This window comes from Saccostrea echinata, unplaced genomic scaffold, assembly GCF_033153115.1.
Source record: "Saccostrea echinata isolate AGI-Se365-2 ecotype Australia unplaced genomic scaffold, CSIRO_AGI_Sech_v1 ptg000025l, whole genome shotgun sequence".
Lineage (NCBI taxonomy): Eukaryota > Metazoa > Mollusca > Bivalvia > Ostreida > Ostreidae > Saccostrea > Saccostrea echinata.
The window spans coordinates 12,587,019-12,611,802 of NW_026889774.1; the positions used below are offsets into that span (position 1 = coordinate 12,587,019).

Below are 24,784 nucleotides of genomic sequence, written 5' to 3' on the forward strand. Positions count from 1 at the left end.
ATACATTACAAAAGACCATAAATTAAGAAGAAGTCGACTCATAGACAATCGTTTTTTAAAAGACAATTTCCCGGAATATAGAACTCTGATTGGTTTCTGCTTTTCATTTCATTTACTGCGAGCCTGTCATCTTGAAAGCTTCATTGGCAACAAAGAGCAAGTGCTTCTTCTTTTTCTTGATTATCAAAATGCCACCCAAAAAGAAGAAAGGAAAGGGGAAAGGAAAGAAGAAGAAGAAGGATGGTAATCTATCGTTACATTTTCAATAAATAATTTCGATCTTTTGACGAAATAAGAAGTGAATATCTAACGTACATATTGAAAAACCACACGGCCCAAAATAATTTTAATGTTTACCCATTTACTTAGTCCGAAATATCTGACGTTTTCCTGGCCTTTTTTCACGATTTTGATATTTTACGTGCCAGGAAAACGTCAGAACCGGCGCCATTACGAAAACTGGAAATTTCGCCGTCTCGAACCGGAGTTGATTTTCGATACTTGCAAACCAAATTAAATGCCGAACTCACAATTTATCAATAGCACAATGCGTCTAGTACTCACCAATATCGATGAAAAAGAAAACATCACTCCACATTTCGATACAGGACTTGCAAGATTTTAAAATGCACGAAATGAATACAAATCTCGACAGTCAGATAAAATGTTTTCATCGGACTGTATATTTTATAAACGAACCATAAAAACTATGTTGACGAGTATTAAAATATTGTACTATTATTAAGTTGTGAGATTGAAATTTAATTCGGTTCGCAAGTATCAAAAATCAGCCCGAGAATGCCGCCTCCTGTTGGAGTTGGCGAATTCCCAGTTTTCGTAATGGCGCCGGTTCTGAAGTTTTCCTGGCATGTAAAATATCAAAATCGTAAAAAAAAAAAAAAGCCAGGAAGACGTCAAATATTTCGGACTACGATTTACTATGAAAAGAACAAAAAAATGATAGCATTTAGGGTATATGTATCCATACTTACAAATCAAATCGGAAGTGTCCTTAACAAAATATGTTCAAATAATGATATATCATAAAGGAAAGTTTAAAAAACAAATGTCGAAGGAAACTGTATTAAATTGATCAGAATAGATCTAGACGAGAAGTGTTATGCAATATAGTATTCAAAATGTACTCAAATGTAGATTAAAGTTTGTTTTGAAGATAATTTCAAATTTTAGAAGGTTTTTTCTTGTCATGACAATTTCATTTTCAAAATGATGTGAATTTTGCAGATGCACAGCTGGCATTAGATGACCAATACACACAAACGATGAACAAAATAGAGGCATTAAAAGATCATTTAGGTATTTATATGTCTCATAAGGCATACTTCCATGTATGTGTCAATAAAATTAAATTACTATTTATTGTTCTTTCCATATTAGAATAATGTCAGAGTAAATTATTTTTAACTTTTTATCAGCTGTTAGAAAGGAACTGGCTCGTCGTAACCAAGCAGCAGAAGAAAGCATGAAAGCTCAGATGGATGAGACCAAGGGGGAACTAGAGGAAGTCAAGAAAAATCAACTGGATATCACAGCTGGTAAAAATCAGTAATCAGAATGCTGTTGTCAAAGTTATAGGTCATCAAAAGTTTCAAGAATGTCTGCAGATAAGCATTCGTGAGCATCAATTATAGTTTGATGAAGAAGATCCTATGTATAAAAGTCAATGGTAACATTTTTGCAGGGATAAATGGAAATTGAAAATCATCTCGTATTAAAAGTTTTGTTTCACACATTTTTGTTGAATAAAGTTTATTCAAAAGTGTGAAAGTCTAAATTTAAAAAAAAATGAATATTAATCCTACCCCAAAAGATCTTTCGTAGATTGAAAATTTATGATTAATTGTTTATTTTAGCAATGACAACACAGTACAAAACTATGCAAACTAAAAAGAATTATACAATCCATCAACTGGAAAGAGAGCTCACACAAACAACAAAGCAGTTAAGTAAGTCTAGAAGGGAGAAAGGAAACAGAGAGATTTTCTATGTCTATATCTTCTTTATAAATTAATTCATCATATACATGTATTGACATGTAATCTCCACTAGTATTGTATTAAGGGGGGATCTGATTAAAATTAGATGTTAGATCCACTCACATACTCACTACATTTAGAAGGGGGGGGGGGGTGTTAAATAAAATTAAACTTTTTTCAAAAAAAGTCAATTTGATTTTATTGACTGATAATAATTTTTTTTTTTTGCTGTCATTGAATAAAACAATATTCTTATCCAGAGGAAACAGAGAGAAAATTGAAGGAAACAGAGGATGAGAGAGACAGAATTATCAAAGAGAAGGATGAAGAAATTGCTGAACTGAATCACGGCATGCAAGCTCTGGAACACAGCTACAAACGCATTCTGGATGTAAGTGTGTCTCGGTGCAAAAGTAGCAAATTTGATAAATCATAATACATGTACTTTGTCACTCAAAGAAACACCTTCCCTTATATGCCCTGATTTCTGCAGCTGTAGATTTCATAAGCTCCTTTTTTTACTGGAAATCTCCAATGTATGATTGTGATTTATTAAAAGAAACAGAAATTGTTTTCATTGTTATTTATTGTTTATATTTCAGTTGTGAAAAATTGATTAAGTTATAAACTGTAGATTAATTAGTTACTGTATTCTACATATTCTTGAATATCATAACCTATAGTTTTCACTTTGAAAACTATGGCTTACAATGATAAACATAGATCATCAATTTTGTTATTTTTAGCTCATCTGAGCTGAAGACTCAAGTGAGCTTTTCAGATGAAAATTTGTCCATTGTCTGTCATTTTCTTTGTCCTTGTCAGGGTGGGACCACTTCTGTATTTAATCTTTTCAGTATTGAACTGATTTCTGCTTTTCTCTGAACAGAGTGTTCAGATGAGCAATGAGGCCCATGGGCCTCTTGTGAATTTAGCATGCCATGAACTTGAAATTGTCTTCTTTAGCATGAAAAAAATTGAATACCAAGATACATGTATAAATTACTGAAATCTGTTCTGTAATACAAAATTCATTTTAAAATTTTTGTCAATTTAGGATGCAATGCGTAAATTTATGGAAAAACTGGAAAGTGCAAAAGAGAAATGGGAGGAAACTGCAACTCTGATCCAGACACGAAATAAACAGACATTAATGGAACTGCAGATGACAGATCCGTGGACTTTTGATGAGGTCAAACCAATGCGGGCATTGCATTTTTAATAATCTGATAACTTTTTTGACTTTTGTTGGTACTGTCTATATATGTTGTGTATTTTGTTAAAATTTGTGGAAGTAGTTTTGTAAACAAAAAAATCTCAGAATGAATTCTTGTTACTTGATTTTGTGAATGCCTTCAGTGAAAATTGAGAAGTTTGCGTCCTAGTTTGTATGTATGTTTAGAGCAAACTGTATCAGGATGTATTTGTATTCCATATACATGGATAGAAAACAACACTGCTTTGTTAGCTGTCACCAGTAACAAATTGTGTGCAAAAGATTTGGACTAGATATGCATACTGGACAACTGAGAGGATGTTGGTTTCCATTCTCTGAGAGTTCTTCTTAGGTGTATAATATATCCCCCTTGAATTTTGTAAAAGAGTGTTTACAATGTAACTTGACTTAATCATTGAGTAGAATAAAATTGTTAAAACTACACATACAGATAATTTAGTACAGAGTTGAATTATATAATGTACATTTGAGGGTGGTCTAAGTTTAAGAACATGTTTATTAATTTTTAATTGGAGTGGGTATGAACCAACCTTATCCCCCCCCCCCCCCCCCCCGAAAAATGCCTTGGTCTGCCTGTAGAGAATCAACACCTAAGATGTACAGCCTCACTGAAATAGGTTACTGCTGAGGGCATGGACACACTATTACATGTAATACTTTTGTTTACCTTTTGTATAATTTTCCTTATGTATCCAGGATAATTTCGAGTCAGGGGGTTGAGACCATTCAACAAACAGAAACAATTGCTGTATGTATCAAAACTAAAGTCTTCTTTATAAAGCCGAACTGCATACCGAAAATTCTAATTACCAGTAAATGAAAATGTATTACTGTTTAGCCTTTAAAAAAGAAGAAGAAGGGATATAGAGCATGTCCCTAGAACACAGGAGAGCACTTTTACTGAGAATAGTTTTTGATGTAGTTTTACTTTGTATGTTTTTTTTTTTTGAAAGCTGCTCGGACCCCGCTTTTTTTGTTGGTCTACGGTCGAACACTGGCAAAGAACTAGGTTCACTTTATCCATAAATGGCTTTCTCCATATACCAATTAACTGAACAAGAACTAATGTCCCATTTCAAAAATCAATATAAAGTAGAGTCTTAGTGCTTTCATTTCCTATAAAAATGTTACCTCTGAGAGTACAGGTATTAAAAACATGATTTTTGAAATTGCAACGTTCTTGAATTTTGCAGAGTGTAATTTGACTACCTTCAACAAAGAATTAAAATATGAGCCCACCCCTTAATCCAAAAAATATAGAACTTATTATTATCTTCAGAAAGAATTCTTTCTTATGTAATTGCACATTTTGGATCAGAGGTTGGGCTTTATGCAAAATATTGAAAATCAGCTTAAACGTTTGGTCATTTTTGAAGAAATGGTCAGGATTTAAGTATAATAACGTAAAATTACGTCATTTTTAATAAAGATGAAGTCATCAGGAGTCTGATTAAAATTTAATGTATTTTTCAAATAAAAATGGAGTAGTTTTTATTTTTCAGAAATTCACTGGGCCAAAAAAAGGCTCCAAGTGAACCTTGTTCTTTAAGCTTTTGAAGAGAAACAGTGTACCGAAAAGTTAGAGAAAGCCCCCTTCCCCCATCATAAAAAAGAATTTTTCAATCTTTTCAAACAGTTTTTGTTGTATTTAATTGTTGTTGTGCAATTTTTTAAATTTTATTTTTGCTTGTCAAATTGTTTTGGGAGATCCCCCCCCCAACACACACACTTTGAAACTTGAAAGACGATGCCACGGGACAGTTGATATGACCTCATCATATGCAAGTAGATAATGTTTACATCTTTGGGCTTTCTATTGGCCCATCCCGGTCCTGACTGGGACCATTGTTTGAGTAAACTTTCGTTCCCCATTTGAAGATATTTTTTTTTAAAAAAAATATGTAGATCTATGAGAAGAAGTTTTTTATTCAACATTTTAATTTTCCCTGATATATCTCTTTGTAAAATTTTGGCCCCCTTATTGTGACCCCATTCTTGTTCTATGTATAGCAAGGGAATTTAAGTAATAACTATATAGGGTACACGAATTTTTGCTTTCTCTTTGTTTGCGCAATCAAATTCAAGTTACGTCCCTTAATAACATGAATCGAAAATAGTTTTTGGAATTTCCTTCCACTGCATGATGAAAGATGGAAAGGTAAGTAGAAATCTATACTTGATTTTATTATGAAGCTTATTAATGAAATATGGTAAAGAGATAACAGATTCATCGTATTTTGCGGGTATCTCGAAATGAGATACAATTCATTCATATCATATTTGAATATATGAAACTTAGATTGATTGGGATACAACTGTACTGATATTTTGTCTGAATTACACATATGTATTGTGGTTCTATCATATCTAAAACCCATGCATTATTTTAACTTTATGTACTTTTGTTTTTCATAATCAATGTCAAAGAACCTATTGTAAACGAAACAAATGAGTAGGACTACCAAGGCATATCATAAACATAATGATATGTGAAAAACTTAAAGTACATAGATTATTTTGTTGAACAGATAATTTAAAACCCATGCAGTTTTATAATTTTCTAGAGAGCTTCACAATAAGCTTCTGGCGACTCTTGCTCTGGATTATTTACACCCCAGAGTGAGGGAAGGCGTGGATAAAAAGAGGTTCCTCCTAAACTGCAGAAATTATCTGACAACTCCCAGGGAGCGTTCGATTGACGATGTGGTGGAAGTATTCGATACTCTAGAATCCAAAGGACTTCTGGCTCCTGGGAGGTACTCAGTTCTTAGAGAACTGGTTAGGGACATAGGGATAGAGCTACTTAGAAAAATAGACGAGACGGAGGCACAGATGGGTCAAACTCAGGGTAACAAGACTGCCCAGGCAGCAATGCATGACGAATCAGGACACTGTATGTAGTGCGTCATATTTTACCTATATTGTTACCATTAGACTTACTTTCTAATTTTCAAATAATTGATATCCATTTTTAATTGAATGTAGAACACAAGTTGAAAAGAAAGTTTGAAAAAAACGAGTTGCATTCGTAGCATGTAGTTCCACAGTAAACTTTTGTTTCATTCTAGATGTGTACAACACTTATAACATCAACAACATTGAAGCGAAAAATGGCGTGATCTCAATTGCTAATTCCGACCGAGCAACTATTGTGCAAAACAGATGAAGACAGTGTTTTGAGATGAAAACATTCTTATGTAAAAATATTTTTTGTATGAAGAAACCTACACTAAAAGACCAAGAATTTACATCTGATTAAGGATTTTTAGACTTATCTAGTTCTAATTTTTTATTAAGCCAACAGGATGAACACTGAAGATTATACGTATTATGACCAATAATTAATTTTACTTACTCAGGTTTAAAGATTGTTTATAGTGATGATAATTTTTATTTCCCTGTCAGTGGTATATTGGTTTTTACATGCATAAAGCAGAGATAAATTAAATGCATTTTGTTTTTGTCATCTTTGTATTTCTTTCATATATATATATATATCACGCCTAACATAGGGCCGATCTCCAAACGCTTTCAAGAACGTTGGGAAGACATTACAAAGAGGTGTTCTAAACAATTGATGTCACTCTGTCTTTCTTGGGATATCCACAAGTTAGGACAATTTGAGAGTGATATCACTTCCTTAGAATCATCCCTCACTGATAGCATGTCCCAAGCTGATCTTGATGAAGCCCATAATATTATTGACACCTATAATATGGCCCTAACAAATGAACTCAACAAGACTCAAAGAAAGAAATTTCTCCGAGACAGTGTTCCACAGACCAGGAACAACCGATCAGAGGTCCGAGTTAACAAAACACGTAAGCCCCGCTCGAGACGCTTCAAGCGCTTAACGACAATCGCGAGGGACGGACCCTCACAAACTCCTGACGTCTGCCCAGTGCTCAATAGATCTAGTGTTCCTCTCTCCGAATCGGAGACCTCACTTCTTTCCAAGGGGCTTAACTTCTGTCCCACGCCACATGAGGTCGACGAAAAACAAGTCAGAGAGGACACCCGAGCTTTCTTTCGGAGACTTCGGTTGAAGGAGCATTTTTCTAGAAAAAACTCCGAAGTTGACTCATATGACTCTTCTCAGCCACAATTGCACGACCTAGAGGAACACAAACTCTATCGGCCAAAAAGTGACTGGGAACCTGCACCGGGCAAATGCGGAGCCCTTGAGTCGTATATTGACGCCGTTGAGTCAGACATAGAGAAACTCCTTTCAATGCCAGACAAGGCTCCCGACAATTTGAGTAAGGAAGAGAGATCCGCCTTACAATCATTAAAGAATCGGGATGACATTGTAATCAAGAAAGCAGACAAAGGCTCTACAGTAGTAGTGCTTGATAAAGAGACGTACATGGCGGAGGCCCATAGACAACTCTCAGACGAACGTTTCTATAAGAAACTGGACTCTGACCCTACTAAAGAATTCTCCACCGCCATCACCAAAACTCTTGACGAAATGTTTGAGAAAAACGAGATTGGTATCAACGTCTATGAGACACTCAATCCTATTGACTGTAGACCAGGACAATTTTATCTGCTTCCTAAGATACACAAAGAAGGTATGCCAGGTCGCCCTATAGTTAGCGCTATTGGACACCCCACGGAGAAAATTTCTGAATACATCGATTTACATCTCCGTCCACACGTAGAGAATTTGCCATCCTATCTCAAGGACACCACGGACTACATTAACAAGACGCCCTCTACTGGCCTTCCAGATCATACCCTTCTCGTGACTATGGACGTCACATCTTTGTACACCAATATTCCGCACGATGAGGGTATCGAAGCCTGTAGAGAAGTCTGGGATAGTAGATCCATACAAATTCCCTCTACCGAGTCCCTTGCCAAGCTCCTTGAACATGTTCTCAAGTATAACAACTTCATGTTTAATGGAGAACATTACCTGCAGGTTAATGGCACTGCTATGGGTACGAAAATGGCACCATCTTATGCCAATATTTTCATGGGCAGACTGGAACGCAACTTGCTACTTCAAGCACCATTTAGGCCCCTTAGCTGGTTGCGTTTCATTGACGATATAGAGATGAAGTGGGTGGAATGTCGCGAGAGCCTCGAGGCATTCATTTCGTTTGCCAACACCTTTCATCAGTCTATCAAATTTACAGTAGACGTATCTAATTCGAAAAACATATTCCTAGATACTACATCTACCCTGACTGATGGTGAAATCGAGTTCAGTCTCCACACGAAACCCACAGATTCCCATCTGTATCTTATGCCAACTAGCTGTCATCCCCCACACACATTTAAGGGTGTGCCTAAGGGTCTAGCCACCAGAATTCGGCGCATCTGTTCATCCCCTGCCTTATATCAAGAACAAAGCGGTCTCCTTAAGTCCCACTTATGCAAGAGAGGCTACAATGCCCGCACCGTACAAACTGCTATTGATGAGATGGCGGGACATGACAGGCAAAACCTATTACGCTACAAGGAAAAAGACAATAGCTGCAGGGTCCCTCTGGTAACCACATACCATCCTGTCCTTAAGAACCTCAGCGGTATCCTTCAAAAGAATCTGCCAATTCTCCACTCAAATAAACGAATGGCAGAGGTCTTTAAGGAGCCTCCATTGGCTGCATACAGACGCCCGAGGAACCTGAAGGACATGGTAGTAAGAACCAGATTGGACAATCCATTACCTAACGGGGGCTTTAAAACTTGCTCTGACAGAAGATGTCTTCTCTGTAAGTACAGCTCTGACACAGACAGTTTTAACAGCCCCGTTACAGGCCGCAGCTACAAAATACTAGGGAATTTGTCCTGTCAAACAGACAACTGCATTTATCTCATCAGTTGCAAAGTTTGCTCCAAACAGTATGTTGGTGAAACAGGAGATCTCCGCAGGAGAGTCAATAATCACCGTTCTACCATTAGGACCAAAAAACTCAATGAACCCGTTGGGGAACATTTTAACCTTGAAGGTCACAAATGGGAGGACATGACAGTAGTGGTTATTGACCATAATCCAAGATGGACAGACGCGCAGAGAAAAGGCAAGGAAAAGTTCTGGATGCACAGGCTGAAGTCATTCCGCCCTAATGGTATTAACAAACTTAATGACTTCACCAGGATGAACGTAAACTAGACCCAATCCCGGATTGTAACAACTAAGTTCATTCTCTCTATATAGTGTTAACTTTACCGTCAATTCGTATTAGTAATCCTGGAACAACCTACCCAAATATTTACAGCTCACATTTTTGTTTATTTCTTTTTTCCGATTTCCAAATTTAAAATATATATCCAAATTCATATTTCTAAATTGTCCTTCCATATTATCTTTCTTTAATTTCTGTTTATTATGTAGAGTTACGCTATTTTGATAGAATAAGACAATGTACGATTTACTGTTGGCCTTAATTAATTAGCGATAATTAATTCGTTCAATTATGTAAATCACACTTCACCAGACTACACCCGATAGACCGGACGCAATTCATAGCGCTCCGGATTTCTTTGTTCACAACTGTTTATAAACTCAAAATTAAACATGTAACATTGTAAATATTTAGTGTTTGGTAGTTTAGTAGTAGTGCTAGTTGTTTTTGCTTCTCTATTTCCTTTGTTTTTATGACTTCTTAACTTTTTTCTTTGTCCTGAGGAAGGGACAGGTTGTCCCGAAAATTTGACAATTATTATTGTTCGTGTCGTTGGTCATTTTTAGTGCTTTATATAAATTTCCATCCGTGACCTTGTATCTACTTAGTAGATCCGACACTTAGGATATACAGTGTTGTTGGTTTTTAGTGCTTTTTATATATATATATATATATATATATATATATATATATATATATATATATATATATATATATATATATATTATATATATATATATATATATATATATATATATATATATATATATATATACAACAAACTGTGATGTACAAATATATACGTGTATATGAACTATCATCATGCAGCTTCTTCAATATCTTTTTTGATTACATGTATATACCTTTACATTGTTTCGTGAAGAGGGTGGTGTCGATGATATCCTAAAGTTTATTTTTTCATAAAATCCTGGAACCTGGAATCTAAATCAACATTAATGAAAATAATTTTCTGTACTTGCAACACAGTACTCTTATACCATAACTATTATAATAATTCCTATGTCTTTCAGTAAAATATGTACAGGGATTCCGATATTTGACTCTAAATGGGTCATATATGAACTCTTGTGTTATAACACATCTCTGGCCAGTGAAAACTTTCATATGTAAAATGTAGGTAACAGTACATGTAATCTCCGAAATATGAAAAGTCACAAATGTAAAATTTATATAACCGACCAATACTGAGCTTTTAGAATTAAAAAAAAAATTAACAAGATTGCTCACCTGGAAAATATGGGTCACCTTCAGCATTGGAGGCTCACTCATTGGTATGCATCTTTATTTAAATGCACCAGCTATGCAATTTGGTTCATGGAAGTTTCGTGATGCTCAGGATTTGATATCTGTAAATATCATTGTCCGAAGTAAAATAATGCGTCTTATCTTTAGTTGTGTCTACGTGGGATTGAATTTGCTCTAAGAATTCTACCTGATCATTCATCCGAAAAATATAGGTCAATGGCTCAATGCGGCATTCGAAGCATGATTGTCAGTATATGTACCCCTAAAAGCAACATCTACGCTAGTTTTCTCTTTATAATAGGATTTAAAACCACTATGGAATTAAGATATGTCCCAAAAGCTCTATCCAATTTAATATTCATATACACACATATAATTGCAAAAGCTACACTCAATATTTTTATCTGTAAATACAACATTTGCCTCATCGACACGAGTAAATCTAAATTACCGTCTTACCTACTGCAGTCTAATTTTGCAGATCTGTGTCTTTATTTCAACACAACACCCTAAAATGGCCCTCTTGAGCGCGAACTATTTTCCGATTGCGCATCTTCTGTGCGCTGATAAAAGGTTGGCGGTTACTGATAATGGTCAGAGAGGTTGCTACAGCGATGGTGACCCTGCTTCTCAAACGATATCAAGCAAAATGTTTAACATGTGCCCTAGTAGTCATTTAGTGCTTTGGCATCTATATCCACTCTCGGCTGCCACATTTTTAGGGTAAAAACTTGTAATAGTCATATGTGTCCATTAAATATCGTGTTTACCCACAGAAGACAATTTTACATTCCTTAATCCAGTGAAAGTAATGGAAACAATAGTTTTTGAGTTGCTTTATTTTAAACCAAATATCTCCAAAGAAATACCTTGCACACACCATACCAACTGCTCTAACGCGCTCTGCAGTGGTCAAACACTGCATACCCAGTCGTGTTTTTTTCCTGAGCTTTTAATTGATAAATGCATACATAAAGATCACAATTTCAAAGAAGTAGATGGAAATTTATCCCTTTAAAACGTGTGAGCACGATTTTTATACATTTCTATGAAATGGATACGCTTCTGTTATCATTTATTTATTCACATGTTTGGACATTTAAACATCATACCTTTAAAAGTAAGTCAGATACATCCTAAAACAATACTTTTGAAAAGGTAAAAATTAATTTTCTATGATGATGAGTTAGCAATTTTGTCTAGACTAAGTGTATACAGTAAAACCTCATATGCTGATATATAACCTCATATGCTGATATATAACCTCATATGCTGATACATATTGAGCTATTCAACTGCATCAACATATTTTACCTTTACTTTTCCTTTTACCTTGACTGCAATTTTTTGTTTAGCTAAATTCTCAAAGATTTATTTAAAACAAATGTCACTGGAGTCCTCCTCTATGGATCCGAGTCCTGGAAAGTGACAAACAACATCACTCAAAAACTAGACACCTTCCAAATAAGATGTCTCCGTAGAATACTCAAGATATTCTGGCCGAACAAGATCAGGAATGAGGAGCTGTATGAAAGAACAGATACAGCTGCCATATCCAACCAGATTAAAGAGAAAATTAAAAATTAAGATGGAAATGGATTGACCATGCCCTGAGAATGGAAACATCGGATATACCGAGGATAGCCTTAAGATGGACTCCACCAGGAAAGCGAAACAGAGGGCGACCAAAGGAGACATGGCGGCGGTCGGTAGAAAAAGAAATGAAAGAACAGGGATGGACTTGGGGCAAGGTACAGCAGATGTCAGCAGATACAGACAGATATGGAGGTCCCCGGTGCAGGTCTTATGTGCTCAAAGCACGAAGAGGACTAAGTAATTAAGGAATTCTCAAAGAAAGTATTCAAGATATTTCTATCAAACTTTATATGCTTACACATATTGATAAGAGCTATCAAACTTTATATGCTTACACATATTGATAAGAGCTATTCAATTGCATCAACATTTTTTACCTTGATCTTTCCTTTGACCTTGATCTCACTTTTCCCATATTTGTTTTTAGCTCAGTTTCAAAGAAACAAATCAAAATATTTTTATCAAACTTCATATGATGATACATATTAAGGAGAGCTATTCAATTTTATCAACATTTTTTTTTACCTCGACCTTTCCTTTGACCTTGACCTCATTTTTCTTCAATTTGATTTAAGTCCAGATTTGTTCTTATGCAAGCTTATGCACTGATACATTATTTGGTGAGAATTTTTCAACTGTGCCCATTTTTTTTTACGTGACCTTCCCATTGACCTATAACTTTACTATTTATTGTGTATTAAACTCAATTTTAAAGAAACTATTCAAAGTATTTCATAAAACTTCATATACTAATATACATTTTCATGTTGTATTACCAATGAACCCTGGGCGGGGCATTCATGTCCTATGGACATATTTCTATTTCTTAAAATGAAAAACATGTGTTACATGTCTGCAAATATCTTGAGCATAGAAAAAAGAAAAATGGAAAAAAGAAGAAAATATGAATACTCTTATATGATTTTATGTAACGTCATATTTTCTCCGAGACAAGATTTGACGGTATGCTTACATGGTATATAAAAAGAGCTTTTAAAGAATATAATTCTTACATATTTTTATAGAAAGAATAGATGTGAAACTTATTCGTTATTTAATAATATATCGTGAACAGGAAATGATTTTGGTTATATGGGGTTTTCATAATTCACAGATATTTTTTAGGCTTAGGGTAAGCTGTCGGTTTTTTGTTGAGTTAGGGTTATCGTTAAACTAGGGTTAGGGTTAAGCTGAAAGAGGGTAAGGACTAGGGTTAGAGATAGGGTTAAGCCCTTAAGGTTTGATTTAGGGCCAAGGTGAGGGCTTACGCTGTTAGGGTTATGGTGCAAGGGTCAGGGTAAGAGGTGGGGATGAACGGGTTTGGCTTTTTTTTTTTTTTTTTTACATAATTATTTTATTGATTACTTTTTCAATTTTTAAAGATATTTTTAGGCTTGTTTCATATTTTTACCTAAGAATTTGTGTTTGTATATAAATTGCCCTCCCCCGTTTTTAAGCGTTATGTACCGTGGGATTTTCCCAGGTCTATTTTTATGATTTATACATGTACGCCATTAACAGACTAAGTACTGTATGCTGAATACAAAGAACAAGTCAAAGTAAGCAATTTTCCTTAATCTTTTAGTATCTCTAAAAAATAAGTAAAATGTCATCGACTTACCAAACTTATGCTTACGTACATGTAGATAAAGTATAAAAAATAACATCTTTTAAAAGTTTTTAAACTCAAACTGGCAGGATTCCTTTTTCAACAAAAACGAAAGTAGAAACGATGTATCAACTTCTAAAGAAATACAGGAATCCACAATCTAGCTAGATTGCGATGCAGGGGCCCGTTTTGCAAAAGAATTTAAGATTAAGACCTACAATGTTAGCAGTTTCTAACATCGTGCCCCCTACTTTAGAAAACAATTGCTTTCTAAAAATAGATTTCCAAATTTTTAAAAATACACTTATAAACATTTTTCAAATTAATTCTAGAAACAATATTTCTCAAAAGCATGGTAGATCTTAGTGGTAAGTTCTTTTGTGAAAAGGACAGACTGCAATGCAGGTCCTTGGGGACTCCCTTAATTTTGCTCATATACAGTATTGAAAACAAAGGTACTTTATGGATATGCCCCACAATATTTACATCTGATTCAAGGAATTTTTGTTTGGTATCTCCCTCCCCCCTTTCCAACTGAAATTGTTTCCGAGTATGGGTCTGCGATTGATGCAGAATTTCCACTGACTTTGCATTTTCAAATGTCAAGAAGTTTATGAAACTTTACACAAGTTTTAAAGTAGGAGTAAGTAATTATCTAAATTATTGAGAAAATAAACGAATCAAACATATACAATTATCATTTTACACCCTGCCTATCGGACATACAGTAAGTCACATATAACTCTATAAATAATTAAAGTAAAAGATTTTTCAAATACAGTGTAACAGACCTCTCTAAGAAGAGTGTGAAATCATACATTCATCATTAGAATGTTTTAAAATTACCATAATTTACGATATAGCATAAATGTTTATAAAATTTATAAAAAGACATAAATCTCAGTTAAATATGTTGTGTTATGTAAAAGTAGAGCATATGTAGCTCGTGAATGGCCAATCAATGCGTAAACATGCTACACTCTAAAAAGATCTCTTGAAAGAAAACACATGTTTAAAATTTAAAAAAAATACAACGGCATAATTGAAATGACATGAAAGTTGAAATATTTCAATATGAAGAAAATTTACCTGTTAGTTTCAGATATTTTGAAATTCAAAAGAAGATTCATTGAAGGAAAATTTAAAAAATCGGTAAATGAAATCATGAAATATTACCTTTAATCTCAAAATATGACCTTGACCTTCATTGTGCATAAAGATTGAAGACTACTTATATACGTGTACTAATATGTCTCAACGTGTCTCTATACTAGCTATAAAAGTAACAAAAGTTCCCTACGAAATAAAGTGGCGCACGATTTTGTACCATAAAATTACAATGAAAAGTATTATGCAAGATTTATAACCGTTTTAAACCTTTAAAATCCGTGGTCTTTAAATGAATGAATTTTTGAGATTGCTACACCAAATGCTCAGAATACCGACTTCAGAAAGCATAGTTGTTATGCAATTAATTCTGCAATACTTATTCTTCTATGATTTGCAATTGTTCGTTTCCGAATCCATCAATTTTTCATCCATGTTTAGAATATTGCATTATTGACTAAATTGATTCTGATAGTATTCTGCTCTAATAATCTAATGAATCATTACAGAATTAAAGGAGGACAGTTTTTGTGACTTTCGGTGAACAATCATGCCAATAGACAAAAAGAAAATGAAAGACCTCCACATCAATCTCATGTCAACCATAGCCCTAGACTACCTCGATCCCTCCATTAATAAGGGATACGACCACCAGAAGTTTTTGTTGAGCTGCAGACAGTTTCTTGAAACACCACGTGAACAATCTACATGTATAAGAGAGGTTTACAAAGTATTTGATTGTTTTGAGAAAAAAAGGTCTCATGTCCCCGGGACACTACGGAGTGTTGAAAGAAGTTGTGAAAGACATCAATGTACAAATTACTGAACTGAGTGAAGAAACAAAAGGACAGATGGGCTTTTCTGGGAGTTAAGGAGACTCACGTATAGTGATATGTGGAACAATCAGATGACAGTAAACGCAGAAAAAACTAAGATAACAAAGCGTCTTAAGGTGGAAAAGAGTCATTTAAAACAGACGGTGCCTCATGAACTTGATCTTATTCTGATTGGAAAAAAAATTCTATCCACAAAAATACACAAAATATCAATAATCTAATCGAATTGATTACAATTTCAGATAGATGTTCACTATACAATCATACAGTACTGGTGACATCAACGCTGTAGGAGGAGTAGTTGCTTTTGGGATTGCAGGGAGTGCAAGGATAAAGCAAATGAAATAAAATTAAAAGTTTAACATTTGTATAGTTCCAAAAAGATCATCAAACTTACAGGTCTGGTCTATTATTGGATAATTTTCAAATGGTCTATTATTTGATAATAGTTGGGATTACTCAGGATCATTGCATAAGTCGCTCCAGTTGTATAATTCATTGAAATCTTTTCTTATTCAGTTATAAAAACTTTTGCGTAATCAAAAATAATTAAAAATTTGTAAATTATTACGATTTAGTAAAGATTTTGAGAAACAAGTTTTCTTAAGACCATTGTGTCTCTGATTTATGTTTAAAAAATAGTAATCTACACTGCATCCAAGACCCTCTACTGTGTGTGTATGTTTTGTGTGAATTTCTTTTTGATTGTAAGTACATATGTAAATAATAATAATAAGAAGAAGAAACAGAGTAAAAACAATATGTTCCCAAACTTCGTTTGGGGAACATAAATATGAATGTTGAAGATGACAATTGTTTAATTCTCTTATTTCCATATATTACTCTGCACTCTTTAATATCACTACTAGTATTTTGAAAGGATGTTTATAAGTAGATACTAGATAGGTAGTCGGGAAACCTGAATTTGTTTCAAAATGTTTTGTTTTCTGTAGATTATAATAATACATGTATTATTATTATTATTATTAGTTTAATCCTCATTTTTATTTTGTATAGAAAGTTTTTTATTTGTTTTATTATGTACTTGTTATATTTTGTTTATGGTTGTTTGTATGGGTGTGTGGTTGTAAGGGGAGATAATCTTTTAAGGACTTTGAAAATTAAATGAGTTTGGCTAACAATGCATATGTTTAAAACCATAAGCACACAGATCATTTTATATCGAATAGATAATGTGTAACCCAGTTTTAGATTTTACCATGCTGAAAGCTTCTTTATAAGCTTCTGACGACTCTTGCTCTGAATTATTTACACCCAAGAGAGGGGGAAGGTTTGGATAAACAGAGGTGGTTCTTAATGAACTGCAGAAATTATCTGACAACTCCCAGGGAGCGTTCGATTGACGATGTTGTGGAAGTATTCGATGCTCTAAAATTCAAAGGACTTCTGGCTCCTGGAAAGTACTCAGTTCTCAGCTCAGAGGACTGGTCAGGGATATAGAGGTGGATCTAGTGAGAGAAATGGACGAGACGGAGGCACAGATGGGTCAAACTCAGAGTAACAAGACTGCCCAGGCAGCAATGCATGACGAATCAGGACACTGTATGTAGTGCGTCATATTTTACCTATACTGTTACCAAGCACTTACTTTTTATTTCCAAAAAACAAATATCTATTTTTCTTACTGAATTTAGATCACAAATTGAAAAAGAAATTAAGAAAACCGAGTTGCATTCGTAGCAGTCCCACAGTAAATTTTTGTTTCATTCGTACAATACATATAACATCAACAACATTGAAGCATTAAAGGCGCGATCTGAATTGCTAATTCCGACCAAGCAACTATTGTGCAAAAGAGATGAAGTCATTTTGTGTTGAGAGGAAAACATTCTTATGTCAAACATATTTTTATAAGAAAACAAAACTAAAAGACCAAGAATTCACATCAGATTAAGGATTTTTAGACTTATCTAGTTCTGTGTTATTGAGCCAGAAGGATGAACACTGAAGATTATATGTATGTATCTTGACCAATAATTTAAACGCTGTAGGATTTTTATCACGTCTCAAAATTTTACCTGTTATTAAAATCATATTTAAAAATCTTTGTTAGAAAAGTAATATTATCAATGTTTCAGCTATTCAAAGTTTGAATTTCTCAATATGCATATATTTTGATCGCCGATGGTACGCGCCATTGCTCTGACGTCATAGGTGTCACTTAGTCAGGTTTAAAGATTGTTTATAGTAAAAATAATTTTGAATTTACTGTCAGTGATTTATTGTTTTTACATGTATAAAGCAGAGGTGAATTTTGAAGCAATAAATGTGTCATCTTTACATTTCTTTCATATATTAAATAACAAACTGTGATGTACAAATATATACGTGTATATGAGCTATCATCATGCAGTTGCTACAAAGATATCTTTTTTGATTGCATGTACCTTTACATTGTTTAGTGAGGAAGGTGGTGTCGATGATATACTACAATTTATTAGCAATAAAATCCTGGAAATTAGAATCTAAATCAACATCAATAAAAATATTTTTCTGTACTAGCAACACAGTACTCTCACACCATAACTTCTTATTGTAAAATGGAATCTTTTAGTAAAATATGTATAATTATGTACACGGATTCCGATATTTGACTCTAAGTTGGTCATAGATGAACTCTTTATGTAATTCATTATTACTCGTTTCTGGCCAGTGAAAACTTTCATATGTAAAATGTAGGTAACAATATATGTAATCTCCGAAAAATGAAAAGTCACAGATGTAAAATTTATATAACCGGCCAATACTGAGCTATCAAACACTCAAGGATTGAATTTTTCTAAGAATTTTAACGAGATTGCTCACCTGGAATATATAGGTCACATGTAGCATCGATCGGAGGCATCACTCATTGGTATGCATCTTTATTTAAATGCACTAACTATGCACATTGGTTCATGGAAGTTTCATGATGAACAAGATTTGATATGTGTAAAAAACACTGTCCGAAGTAAACTATTTGCTCTGAGAACTCTACCTCATCATTCATCCGGAAAGTATAGGCCAATGTGGCATCCGAAGCATGACTGGCAGTATATGTATCCACAAAAGCGACATCTACCCAAGGTTTCTCATTATAATTAGGATCTAAAGCGAATATGGAATTAAGATTTGCTCCAAAGCCCTTACCAATTCAATGTTCATATACACTAGATAAAATTGCTAACGCACCACTCAATATTTTTTATTCGTAAATACGAAGTCTGCCTTATCGACACGAGTAAATTTATTTGCCGTCTTGCCTACTGCAGTCGAATTTGCAGATCTATGTCTTTATTTCAGCACAACACCCTAAAATGGCCCTCTTGAGCCCAAACTGTTTTCCGATTGCGCACCTTTTGTGCGCGGATAAAAGCTTAAGGTTGACGGTTACTGATAATGGACAGAGAGGTTGCTACAGCGATGGTGACCCTGTCTTTCAAACGATATCAATCAAAATTAATTTTCTATTATGGTGAGTAAGCAATTTTGTCTAGTATATGCAGTTTATAATATGTTTATGGGCTTAGTGGCATTCAGATTAATCCATCATACGGGGTACTTGGAAAACGGACATATAGTACAAAAATTTATTGATTGAATAATTCATCCAGAAAGACCTGTAGTCCTTTTTAACAAAAAATCTTGCGACTAAGATTAAAATTTGACAACTCTGTAATTTCTTTGTTTAATAAATATATTATTATTATTTTCTAGAGGATTATTTACATTATTTATTTTAATGTAATAGAAATATAACATTTTTGTGACTTACTATATTATTGCTTATACATAGATACTTAAGGGGAATTGGAAAAACTCTTTGTAGTCGTAAGATGTTTTGTGAAAAAGGGCTGTGTATTGAGCAAAAAATTTCAATACTATACGAAATTTTATAAAGCGATATGCGATATATTGGATTCTTTAACAAGTCTATCGAAAAAAATCTTGTAAATCATTTAATGTTTTATAAAATTTGAGTGTTTTATAACCAATTTCGAAGTTCTTGTCTCACTGTCATTACAAAATCCACTTTAAATTCAAACTTTTAACGACTGTAAAGCCAACATGTTAATATACAGTTGTCCATCTATTTTGTAATAATTATTTATGATGTGCTATCTCCTTAATGTTTATTTCATTATTGATAAGTTTTAATTCAAAACAGTTAAATATCTTTGGTGATTGAAATTCCCAACTTTTTCACAAATTATATGAAAAACTGCCTCCCCGATACGTATTGGAAGTTTTTTTTTCGATACGATACATTCTTGAATATAGGTATGTATCTATATATTTATTGTCTGACGTCATGGCGTCAGACAGTACTAGATTTAGCCAAGGTTTGTTGGTCAAGTCGTTCAATAAAATTATTGTGATAACTCGATCTTGGAAACTTCATTCTATCTTAACCATGGGTATTAATGAAAACATGCTAAACACCCAAACAAGCCAAAGCATTGCACCTAATTATTATCACATTATACATTACACGTTACATAACATTTGGCCATTCTGTTATGCATCACTATCATTCATCTACATCCAGCAAAGCTGTTCAGGTCACAGCTATCAGATTAATTAATAGATGTTTATTTTCAATGCATACAGTCTTAAAAACCTTTAGAATTACACATATTCCTTAATTTGCAGACGTTTGATCAGTCATAGTTAAAAATTTCAAGAGAAAGATGATGGTATAATGATTAACTTTTTTATGTGTATGTGGAAAGATGTACTTAGCACATTTATAACAAGTTTATTACAATGTATTTTAAAAAGAAATCATAATTCTCCCAACTGTTCACCAAATAATGTTTAGATTGTAGTATGTGATGTATTTTTTCTTTTAAAAGCACTGGTTTTATCTAGTATCTAGAAAAAGGCCCATCAGAAGAAATGTCACGGGGAAGGGGTGCACAACCAAAAATTTCAGGGGGGGGGGGGCACTATCAAGGACATTTTTTTTATCAATCAAAAAAGTTAATATAAATATAAGCATAAATTAAGTAGCTATGTTTTCTATACCATATAATTATAAATCGGCAAAATATGGGGGGGGGGTCCCTCTTCTTCATGGTCCCTACGGCCATGAAAAAAAAGAAATTACAAGTAATACAGTATAAGTCTATATATAAATAAATTCATATTCGAGTTTTATTTCATCTTGATACAACTGGATTGAACTTTTCTTGATTATTAGCAGAATAATTTATTTCTGGACTCAGAATTATGTTGCTCACACTGAATTCAACTTTTCTTAGTTCTTCATATAATAATGAATTTTGCTCACGTCAGACAAGCTTTTAAGAAAGCTAATACTTGTACAGGTCTATAAATAAATAAGAAACCACTGCAGCATAAGATGCATGGCTAGTGTAGGATACACTTCATGAAATCAAACTGTACGTGTGATAGTCTTGGTCTATCATGCGCGTATCCAGATTCGGGGTGGGGGTCGGGGGGTCCCGACCCTCCAGAAATTTGCAGAGTTTTTTAAAGTATATATTGAAGCAAATAAAGAATGACTTTGGAGCAAGTATGGGAAATGGATTTTACATTGTTTTTTGATTTTCTTTTCTTTTTTCTTTTTTTCTTTTAATTCTTATTTTGTCAAAACATTTTCTGGGTTTGATACGTTAAGGAAAGGAGATAAGTTTTTTTTTTTTTTTTTTGTTTTTTTTTCAACTTGTCAAGAAATTTCTGGGTTGGAAATTTTTTAACTTGGGTTGTCCTTCCCTAAAAGAAATTGCTGAATAATTCCTCATAATTTCTTCTCTTTTTTTTTTTTTATTGCAAACATATGTTAATTGTCTTCTGATATCAGATATCTTTGGCTTAGGAAGAAGAAAAATGGGGGGGGGGGGCAAAAATTTGAATACTTGTGATTTATAATGTAATGTCATAATGTCATATTTCCCGGCTCAAAGACAAGATTTGACGGTATACAAAAAGAATATGGCTTTAACATATTTGTATTGAGAAATGGATGAGGAACTTATATTATTCGTAATTTAGTCATGTATCGTGAACAGGAAATTGCTTTGGATATGGGGCGGGATCAATTCATAAACTTTTTGTAGGTTTTTTCGTATTATACTCATTTTATTGATTATTTTTCAAATTTATAAATTATATATATATATATATATATATATATATATATATATATATATATATATATATATATATATATATATATATATATATATATATATATATATAAAATTAGAATATAGCGTATAACCTGGGTTGCCTACGTCACAATGACTTAAATTACGTCAAAAACGTATCAATCCGCTTGACGTTACATTTAAAATACGTACAATTTGAAGGCGTTTTTGAAGGAAAAATTGTCTTATTTTTTACATTTAATGATGGAAAATTAAATTATAAGGAATGAATTTAATAGCTACCCAAGTTATACTGGTATAACCTGGGTTTGGACAGTTTACGCTTTTTTATAAACCGCTTCGTGGATTATAATGCGTAAACTGCCCCAATCCAGGTAATACCAGTATAACTTGGGTAGCTATTAACTTCATTCCTTATATATATATATATATATATATATATATATATATATATATATATATATATATATATATATATATATATATATATATTGTTTTCATTTTTTTAATTTGCACTCCTTTGAACAGTGGGGTTTTCCCAGGTCTATTTTTATTTGTGGTTCATGGACGCCATTTAGTACTATATGTTGAATACAAACTAACAAAGAACGACTCAAAGTAAGCAATTTTCCTTAAACGTTTAGTATCTAAAAAAAGTATGTAAAATGTCATCGACTTATCAAACTTATGCTTACGTAGATAAAGTATAAAAAAATAACATCTTAAGTTTTAAAACTCAAACTGGCAGGATATCTTTATCAAAACGAAAGTAGAAACAATGTATAAAATTTCTAAAGGTGAAAACAGGCATCCACAATCTAGCTAGACTGCGATGCAGGGACCTGTTTTACAAAAGAATTTAATCAAGATAAGACCAACAATTTTAGTAATTTTAACATCGTGCCTCCAATACTTATACTCTAGAAATCAATTACTCTCTAATAATAGATCTAGATTTCCAAATTCTTTAAAAATACAATTATAAACATTTATCAAATTGATGTTAAAAAAACAATATTTATCAAAAACATATTTTCTAGATCTTAGTCATAAGTTCTTTTGTAAAACGGGGCCCATGTATGTTCGTGGGAACACGGCCGAAGGGGTGTGTGTCAATAATTAATTTTGCCGATATATCGTACATGTATAGAAAACACGATATGCTCCACAAGACCTTGTCAAGGAATTTTTGTTTGGTAGGACCCCCCCCCCCACTAATATTGCTTCCGAGTACAGGCGGTGGATCATCAGTACAGGATTTCCACTGACTTTGGGATGGGGTGGAACACCGTAACTTAATTTTTAAATGTCTTATGAACTAAACTCCAACAAAAATTTACTATAGTTAACTATAGTTAACCATAGTTAACTTTGATTCTTTCTATTAAATTTACTCTAGAACTTTTTTTAAAGATTTCAAAGCTTGATTTTTTTTAAATTCGATAACAGTGATGTAAAATTTTGAAATCAGGTGTGAATAAACAAGGAATACTTCCATTTAGTATACAAAATGTGAATGTATGAATTGGATGACATAAAAGATAACAATCTGAAATCCATAGTAAAAATATTTTGATTTACTATAGTAAGTAAAAAACTTTGATTTACTATCGTAAAAACTTTGATACTATAGTAAACTATAGCTAACCATAGTATTTTTTTGTTATTGTTTACCTAAGTTTTAAAGTAGAAGTAAGTAACTATCTAAATCATATAGATAATAAACGAATGAAATAGTACAATTATCATTTTATATCCTTCCCATCGGACACACAGTAAATTGCATATTTTGTTAAAAAGAATTAATACATGTATATCTTTTAATTCAGGAATCCATCGGGTTTTTTTAATGTTTTATTAAATATTATGCAATTACGGACTCTTTTGGTGGTGAATATTGATATTTTTTCTGGTAAATGTCAAACCATATTCACCACCTTAAGAGTCCATAATTGTTTTATTATATAATCCTGATTCAAATGGGATTACATAAGACAATATAGGTCGGCAAATAAAGGAGCACAATATGTTTCCTTCGAAATTCCAAAAGCTTGTTGAAAAACCTGATCTCCGAATAGTTCGTACAATTATATGTACAAAAATATGTACAATTTCTAAAACGAGGTAAATTATTCACAAACAAGTTGATGAAACAAGAATATCAGCAGTCTCGTTTAAAGTCATCATTTCGTAAGTTCTATGGTCGATACAATGACTTTGTCAGCAAATACAATTTATCATTGAGTCAAATGCTAACTGAAGTTTCTCATACTAATTGTTAGGCCATTATTTACACACTGATTTTTCGACGGATTTTTCCGTTATTTCCCGATCATGACAAGGAGCACACGGCGGGTGTGACCGGTCAGCAGGGGATGCTCACTCCTCCATGGCATCTGATCCCACCTCTGATGTTTTGGGGGTGTTTGCTTTGCACTCATTTTGTAATGTTTAATGGACTTTTAAGCTTGAACACTGTTCGTTATCTCCATATATTTCATTCGTAATTGTTGTCAATGAGGAACACTAGCATCCTTTTAATGTCAACTTCAGAGTAGAATCAGAGTGATTTAGCGAAGTATTTTTGTTGATGACTAATCACAAGATACGAAAATTTCCCAGTTCCATTTTTACCGAAGAAACAGTTGTCTATGATAGCAAAAAGCAAAGTTTTTAATTTATTATAAAGACATACTAGTAGTTACATGTATCTTATTATAACTAGTGTCTTGTTGAAACGAATTTATTATCTATTTATTACGAAATAATAAAAGATATATTTCAAGTTGATTTAAAAAGTGAAGAACGTCAGGCTTTGGAATTTAAGATGTGGAATTTCTCGAATTTGTTATGTAGAACTTTAAA

The 24,784-nt window shown here is 33.2% G+C and overlaps 2 protein-coding genes across 2 annotated transcripts; both read left to right on the plus strand.

Moving 5' to 3' along the window:
• Nucleotides 1-122: 122 nt before the first annotated feature.
• LOC133192633 (coiled-coil domain-containing protein 153-like) lies at nucleotides 123-3,285 on the plus strand. The gene is made up of 6 exons (XM_061328630.1): nucleotides 123-243; nucleotides 1,246-1,317; nucleotides 1,437-1,556; nucleotides 1,875-1,967; nucleotides 2,258-2,388; nucleotides 3,055-3,285. The coding sequence occupies exons 1-6, from the start codon at nucleotides 189-191 to the stop codon at nucleotides 3,217-3,219; spliced, it is 636 nt and encodes a 211-aa protein (XP_061184614.1). The 5' UTR covers nucleotides 123-188; the 3' UTR covers nucleotides 3,220-3,285.
• A 2,030-nt stretch (nucleotides 3,286-5,315) lies between these two features.
• On the plus strand, nucleotides 5,316-6,648 carry LOC133192634 (uncharacterized). The gene is made up of 3 exons (XM_061328631.1): nucleotides 5,316-5,392; nucleotides 5,799-6,127; nucleotides 6,303-6,648. The coding sequence occupies exons 1-3, from the start codon at nucleotides 5,385-5,387 to the stop codon at nucleotides 6,398-6,400; spliced, it is 435 nt and encodes a 144-aa protein (XP_061184615.1). The 5' UTR covers nucleotides 5,316-5,384; the 3' UTR covers nucleotides 6,401-6,648.
• Nucleotides 6,649-24,784: the final 18,136 nt, after the last annotated feature.